We start from the raw sequence: 8,040 nt of genomic DNA on the forward strand, positions 1-8,040 counted from the left end.
TTTGTGTCTAAATTCAGTGGTACAATTGTTTAATTTAAAGCATTAATCATCTCTGAGAGGTTTCTATGAGAGGTTATTAGGCCATAAGTAGAGGAGTGTAACAGCAGCAGACAGAGGTTCAATAACGCATTTAGAACTAATTCATCAACAGTAGAATGAACTCCGGTTTGAGGCTTTGAATAACAGGATCCTCGACTCTTAAGTAAAGCACAGAACTACAACGTACTGTCATCGTCTAGCACCAAGAAACATCAGAAATAAACCAGTTAACGCAGGCTTTTAAAACATTACGGCTAGAGTACAGTAATGCAAATACTGTGGAGGCTACATGGAGAGCTGGAACCTTCAGCGCGACATCCCTGATCTGCTCCTTTCACTTCCTGGAATGTGGACGAAGTTCATAAAAACTTTCCAGTCAGAGGCAGCTGAGACATGAACAGGCAGCTGGAGCTCATTCTGACTCTGTCCTTCAGGAGCAGAGGTCACCAAAATAAGGACGACATGACAGGAGCATTCTGCACTAATTCATTTGAAACGAACGCTGTTGTCTGGGTGAAGCTGTGGCAGCAAAATAATTTGGATTTTGAAGGATTTGCAAATTCACGATGTCAAACAACTCCAGACAAATCCAAAATGAAAATATCTGAATTATTTAGATTAATGTTTCAGAAATTCATACAGCACATTGTAAAAAAGACATTAAATAACGCACCATATGATCACTAGTTTATACCTAACACCACTTGTTGACCATTTTCTACCCTCAACTGTAAAACATTTCTTCAAAGAACTGATATTTGATCAACAGCATATTCTTTTCTAATATCTTTAATTAATACCCATGAATTAATTAATAATTATTAAAACTAATTAATTAGCTGTCTAAGAATAATTTCGTTTTGGCATGCTAGCTAGCTAGCTTGGCAAACAGCTTGTTAAGCTAGTATTCAGTTGCTAGCTGAATAACAATGAGAAACAGGAGAAAAGGTTTATTTGGCATTACGGTGTCCTAGTGAACTAGCTAGATTATCAAGTCATTGCTATTTGATTTAAGCTAGTAATATAGCTTTTTTTCTTTTTTTAGCTGCTAGCTAGCTACTCTGGACCTATCTGTAATCATAATTACACAATTTGTTCTCGCATACTAGTACATTTACACCATTGGTTTGCATATCATTTTTTTTTGTTATATCTTAGTTTTGACTTAATTCACTTTACAAATTAAATTTGTTTTAGCTATCTGGCTTGCTTTTGTGTTAACTAACTTGCTTACCAAGTTCCTAGTTTGGTGTAGCTTGTGACATAGCTAGTTTTGTCGCTAGTGTTCATCACAGTGTCATAATCACAATAACACATATTGTTTTGTTCCCTAAATAAAAATAAAAGCTGTTTTTTTAATGTAGTTATGGTTGCATTTTACTTTAGCTTGCTGTTAACTAGCTAACTGGCTTGTAAAACTAGTAATGTTGTCAGTTTAGTTTAGCGTGAGCTAGTAATGAAGCTAGTTGTCTAGCTAGTATCTACTGGCTACTTTCTAGATTTATACCCTCTCTATTACTTTATTCAACTAAAATTACCATTTTCAATTTTAAACTCTGTTTTGGCATGCTAACTTAACAACTAGCTCACCAAGCTTGTGCTAAGCTAGTTGTCTCATGTTTCAGTTGCTACCTGTAATTGGGACAACTGCAGTAAAAACCTCTGATTTTTGTTGTAATTAGTAAATGAAGTACTAATTAAATATTCAAACCCTATTGTCCTGAAAAGTTTTACTTGCTCAGTATAACTCGCCATTAAACTAGCCAACTAGCTTACCAAGCTAGCAATATTTTAATTAATAATCTACCCTTTATTTTCTTAAACCTTTTGAAATTTTGTTTCGGTAAACTTAGCAACAAACTCACAAAGCTAACACTGAGCTAGGTTTCACCAGGAGACATGTTGCTAGCGGTTTGCTTTACCTCTTAAACTTTGTATTTACAGTAAGTGCTTCCATTGCTGATTTCTGTTCTGCAAGGCGCCTTCATAAACTAGTTCTATAAAATGCACTTATTCAACAACAAAAGCAGATTTCTGCTGTTAGAGAAGGCAGAAAGGAGGAAAAGTCCGTCACACGTACCAGCTGTGAGAATTAACTGAAAAAAAAACATGAAGCTGAAGCACAATTTGGTTTCAAAAGATTTTGACCTTAAAAATCAGGAGATATTTAAACATGTAGTTACAACACCGGCTGTTTCTTCATGTTTACCTCACTTCTTCAGGGCAGGTTATATATCTCAGATAAGAACAGGCAAGCAGTTAAAAGACTTCTATGCACTGGTTACTTTTCATGATTTTAGCAAATTGTTCTTTTTGTGCCGATTAAAACAACATTAAGCTGCTTATTGCTTATAAATAATATAACATTCTTTTTCTTTATTTTCTAGTTTTTCTTACTCGTCATACTCTCAATTTATTGACTGATATTTTTTGGTTGTTATTGTTATTATAAGATAAGAATTTGTTGATTAAACAGGATTTAAATTACTGTCAGAACCAAAGTAAAACCTGCTTCAAGCTCTGCAGGCACCAAATGCAGCCAGTGTTGTAGGAACACCAGCTGTGCTCCAGACTTTGCTGTTATTTTTCAGTAACCTCGACATGAATCCGTGTGAAGCTTCCAGTTACACGCCGCGGTTACTGTGGCTTCAGAGCATCAGAGGTTTAGCTGTTTGATCCTGCGCGCTCATTAGCCCTTGATGCAACATGACTGATGTCTTCTGATACTCATAAAGCCAGCGTGACCAAAGACAAGAAGAAGGAAAAGAAGAAGAAGAAGAAGGCAGCTCCCCGGAGGTCTGTGGTTCAGATAAACATGATGTGGCAGCAGCTTCTGAACAAACTGCCCGTCAGCTTCACTGTTCGCTCTCTCCATGTTTTCTGATGACATGATGACCAACACTGAGGTCATCATCATCATTCTACGCTTGACAACAGAAGTTATGAGGACATATCCAGTGAGTCTACTGCTACTTACTGCACACGAACAGTCACACCTGGACAGAAACTCAACCCATGTTCAATAGTTTTCTAGGTGTTTTTGTTCCAGCACAAAGCTTATTCATTCTGAGAAACTGTAAAACTCAACGTTAATTCTTTCCCAATCTCTAGCTGTGGATGGCTTTAGTTCTTGTTACTGTTTGAAGTAAAAAAAAAGGAATATTAGCCTCTGTTACTGAGATCTGTGTAACTGGTGAGCGCTCGGACAGCAGGAATGAAACCCAAACCCGACTCGTGTTGATCCAAGAATCCGTCCCGCTGTTAAAGTCAGACCTCCTCCGTTGTTCGGGTCACCCTGCGGCTCGTCAGCGTCGACACAAAGCTACATGAGGGACTTCACTGCTGCCTCCACAATGGCCTCCCGGTGCAGAAGGAAGCAGGTGAAGGCAGGACGCTGATGTGCAGGTGAGCTGGTCAGTGTCCCTCGTCTCTGGAAGACGGACTCTCCGAGCATCCGTTCCTCACGTTGGCTGATGACTTCTTCTGCTTCTGCTTGGACTTCCTCAACATCCGAACCTCCAGACAGAAGAAGGCAGAGAGAGGAGAGCCAGACTAAACACCAACAAATACAGTTGAACAGTAGATGACCAATCAAAACAAATAGTTATTAGACCTCCTTGTTTTCTTCAGTTTCTTGTTCATTTTACCGCCTAGTACCACTCAAGGTCCATTTGTTTGGACAAATATAATGATAACAACAAAACTAGCTCATCAGTTTAACTTCAGAGCTGATATCAGACATGTTCCAGCTTTTCTTGGTAATAAGTTCTTCCATCAGTAGATATGGCATTGTGCTGCCAGAAGCAGAGCTTTTAGACGTTCCATGTTTTCTGTTCTGTCTGTTTTAGTCACATGATGCACAGGAGTTAGTACCTGATGGCAGAACCATAGTTTCTGATGACTGCAGCCATGCGTCTTGGCTGCTCTCCACCAGGTTCTGACATGGTTCTGCTGCCACAGCAGCCCATTCCTGCTGCTCACATTCACACTAATGTGCTTTGTTGCAAGCTTGTGCTTTTCCATTGAGCCTTTGATGGTTTTCCACAGGTTTTCAGTTGGATGTAGATCTGGTGACTGAGCGGGCCAAGGCCTGGTTCCAGTGTTCTGGTTCTCCATCCAGGCTTTAACGGACCTCGCCGTGTGCCAAGGGGCATCGTCTGGTTGGAAAATCCAGTCACTGGAGGCAGGAAAGAGTTTTCCAGCTGAAGGCAGAAGACTGTTTTCCAGAGCAGCCTGTACATGACCTGGTCCATTCACCCTGTTCCACCCAAACTGGAACCAGCCCAGATGGTCCCTGATCCACCCCCATGTTCTGCTGCAGGGGCAGGACAGTCTGGTCTGTAAGCTTCTCCAGACTTCCTCCTCACCAGGAAGTGGGCTGGAGCGGGCATCAGCTAAACACTGGATTCATCCCTGAAGAGAACCTCAGCCCAACCATCACCAGTCCAATCCTTATGATCCCAGCAGAGAGTAACCGGGCTTCCCTCTGCCTTTGGTTGATGAAGGGCTTCTTCCGTGTTCTGTGTGACTTCAGACCAGCTTCAACAAGTCGGTTTCCAACTTTCCTTGCCCAACAAGTCCCATGTCTGCACAGTGCCCCTCATGTTCAGGTCCCTGGAGGTCTGACCACGATTCCTGACACAGAACAGATGAGTGCTCGGTCATCTGGTGGGTAGGAAGACGTTTCCTGCTGCCACCAGCTAGCAATGTGGTAGCACCATGTTGTTGTTTCTTGGTGTGATGAACGGCTGTCTTGGAGATCTTCAGGTGTTTCTCTACCTGTCTCTCACTCACGCCAGTTTCCAGCAGAGCCAAGATGGCTGCCTTTGTGGCTTCACATGGTTCTTCTGTTTTAGGCGTTATGTGAGAGCTGACAGCTTCTGAGTTGTGCTACGGCCTGAATGTAAGCAGGAAACCACTCCAGGCCTCTGCATGTGCTGCTGATGACATGAAACGGCCTCTTATAGACCCTACAGGGAACACAGTGAAGCTGAAACAGGTCACATAGGACATAAAGTATGATGGGATCAGCTGCATGTTTAGTCCTGTTCATTGTATTCTTCAGGTGATGTACCTTTAGTGGTGCCAGGCATTAAAATGAACAAGAAATGGAAGAAAACAAGGTGCTCTGATCATTGTTTTCCATGACTGTACTGTAGAAAAACTATATTTTGCAAATTCAGGCTCCAAAGTAGAAACTCAAAGCAACAAAACTGAATCTAGTTGTGATCACTGAAGCTAAACTGAGTCCACCTGTGATTTCATCACTCTAACTGCATGAACATGGTTCTAATGAGCTATAAACACCAGAACTTTCTCAGTTTTGAACCTGTTCGTACACACAGACATCTGAAATACACAGAATACACTCAACAAGAGATAAAGTAGAAAGAGGAACCACATCATGAAGTCGGAAAACAAAGACAAACAAACCAGATGAATACGAGACTACAGGTGCCCTGCAGGGACAAACAAACGAACCTTCGGTCCAGCAGCAGAGATGATGATGTGACCTGGCGGCTGGATCCACGGCTCTCCGTCCACCTGCACAGGTATGGGTTTGCTGACCGTCAGCCTGATGTAGTTCCCTTGAGCAATACGAATCCCTGAGCGCAGGCCGCTCTGCACCTGACCCTGTACGCACACAGACACACACAGACACACACAGACAGTTGAAAGCTCCGGACGAAGCCTGCTGAAGCCTTTGAGTGCAGCTCTTCTCACCATGTGGACGACCCCGGTGACCCCGACCACCTCCAGCAGTCCGTCGTCGATGCTCGGCTTCCCAAAGCGCCCGTCGCCCTCTGATCCCCAGAGGTCCGCACCAGAACCCCAACTACACACAGACACACACACAGATAGACACATTCACACACACACACACGTAGACACACACACACAGAAGAATGTGAGGTCAAAACTTCCATCCATCCATCATCTCTACACCTTAATCCTCACTAGGGTCATGGGGGGCTGGAGTCTATCCCAGCTGACTCAGGGTGAAGGCAGGTTCACCTGGACAGGTAACCAGTCTATCACAGGGCTACACTTAGAGACAGACAACCAAGCACACTCACATTCACACCTACGGACAATTTACAATCACCAATTAACCTCAGCATGTTTTTGGACTGTGGGAGGAAGCTGGAGAACCCGGAGAGAGAGAACGTTCTGCACGGGGAGAACATGGAAACTCCACACAGAAAGATCCCGGTGCCCCAACCGGGACGTGAACCGGTAAATCTTCTTGCTACGAGGCAACAGTGCTAACCACTGAGCCACCTGGCAGCCCAGGTCAAAACTTTTGTTCTACAATTACAAAAAATGTGAATAAAATGTCAGGAAATATCAACAAAATAAAACCTAAAACATCAGAAATTACAACATGAACATGAATGTTTTGCATTCACACAGAATCGATTTCATATTTCATTAAAATAATTCAGCAGAATTTGAAGCAGGTACAGATCTGTGTCCTGGTGATGCTCATGTTGAGCATGTTCTCAGCAAGCAGTCACAAAATGCTCTGAATGCATACAGAGAACATGATGGATCACACAGCAGACAAATTACTAAAAAGATTTAAACACGTTTTCTTCATCCTCCTAAGAATCTGTGTGAAAATATTATTAAAACATGTAATCAAAAACTGTCCATAAAAGGTTTCTTTAGTGAGGAATTAAACAGCATTTATATGCTTGTAAGGGATCGTTTTATATTCACAGTTTCTGTCATTGAATTCAGCTTAACAGAGGTGCATGTGCAGATGTAACCCAGAAGTTGTTCTGACTGACTTTCATTTAATCAGCAGGTGAACGTTTGCCCGTGTGTTGTGCTACCTGGGTATGTTGAGGAAGATCAGCCCCTCTATGTTGGGTAGAGCCACGTTCTGAGCATCCACCTGCAGCTGCAGCTCTTTGTGGAGGCTCCTGGTGTGGCTGATCTTCTGCAGGCCCACCTTCACGTACACACCTTTGTTATGGAACCTTTGAGGGGCAGAGAGCAGAGGGGCTGATGGGAAATGTGGTCTTTGGTGCAAAATCACCCATTTGTGGTACTGCAGGAATCTATCCGTCTGTCACAAGTTTTACTGAAGGTTTTGATGTCTGTCGTGTGCACTGGAGCTACCAACCTGCCACGAGACGCAAACGACCACAAAGAGACACAAAAACACAAAACGACAATGGAAATGCAAAATGAAACAGAGAAGAAGACAAAAAGACACAAAAGTATGAAAAACAAGCACAAATCGATGGAAAACGGTTGCAAAAAGCTGCTTTTGTGTTTGAGGAGGTCCAGTGATGAGACTGACAGGATGCTGTCACAGAGTATTCCAGCTGGTTGTATAGCTGTGAGCACAGAGCAGCTGGAGGAGCTAACGGCGTCTCCAGTGAGCTGCTGCTGCTCTGATCTGAGGCATCAGGAGTGTTTCTCTGTTTTAACCCTGAAACATCATGACTCTCTGAACTGCTGTAAAGCCTCAACTAACAGCTTTACTGGCCAACAACCTGCTTCTTGTTTATTCTGTCGTCATCTCAAGAAGCTCAGCAGACATCGGTGTCTGTCCCTGCAGCTCTGTTGGCGTTTCTTGTGAAATTCTGCACGAACCAGAAGACAGACAGCTGCAACCACCAGTTCACCAGCCAAAGCCTTCATCATCACTGCTCCCCCGTCACATGATGTGAACGCAGCACCGTGTACAGTCTCTGGAATGAACTGAGGTGTAGAAGATCACCTGCTGGTGAATTTGTCAGGTTCATCCTCTCGGGCGAGGTGGAAGTCCAGGCTGAGCTCTGCATCGATGCCGATACCAAAGTAGTTGTTCATCTGGACGATCTGAGAGAAAGAAAGACAGAGAGAGTTATTCCCACAACGCTGTTGTCCATCATGTTCAGGTAGCACACACAGTCATGGATAAGAGTTTCCACACACATGTAAAGATCAAGTACAGCCATGACTGGATGATCCGACACTAAATGTAAAACCTTCTTCTATGTCGGA

At 43.1% G+C, this 8,040-nt stretch overlaps 1 protein-coding gene across 1 annotated transcript in view; it reads right to left on the reverse strand.

Annotated features, from left to right (window-relative positions):
* Positions 1-1,075: 1,075 nt before the first annotated feature.
* dgkq (diacylglycerol kinase theta) overlaps positions 1,076-8,040 on the reverse strand; it is a 49,830-nt gene continuing 42,865 nt past the window's right edge. Inside the window, exons 14-18 of the mRNA XM_008286105.1 lie at positions 7,775-7,875; positions 6,879-7,025; positions 5,764-5,875; positions 5,521-5,673; positions 1,076-3,555 (exon numbers count right to left, since the gene is read on the reverse strand). Of these exons, the coding sequence (XP_008284327.1) occupies positions 3,454-3,555; positions 5,521-5,673; positions 5,764-5,875; positions 6,879-7,025; positions 7,775-7,875 (615 nt within the window). The 3' untranslated portion in view covers positions 1,076-3,453. The remainder of the gene's footprint in view (positions 3,556-5,520; positions 5,674-5,763; positions 5,876-6,878; positions 7,026-7,774; positions 7,876-8,040) is intronic.

Source organism: Stegastes partitus, unplaced genomic scaffold (assembly GCF_000690725.1).
Source record: "Stegastes partitus isolate 25-593 unplaced genomic scaffold, Stegastes_partitus-1.0.2 Scaffold432, whole genome shotgun sequence".
Classification (NCBI taxonomy): domain Eukaryota; kingdom Metazoa; phylum Chordata; class Actinopteri; family Pomacentridae; genus Stegastes; species Stegastes partitus.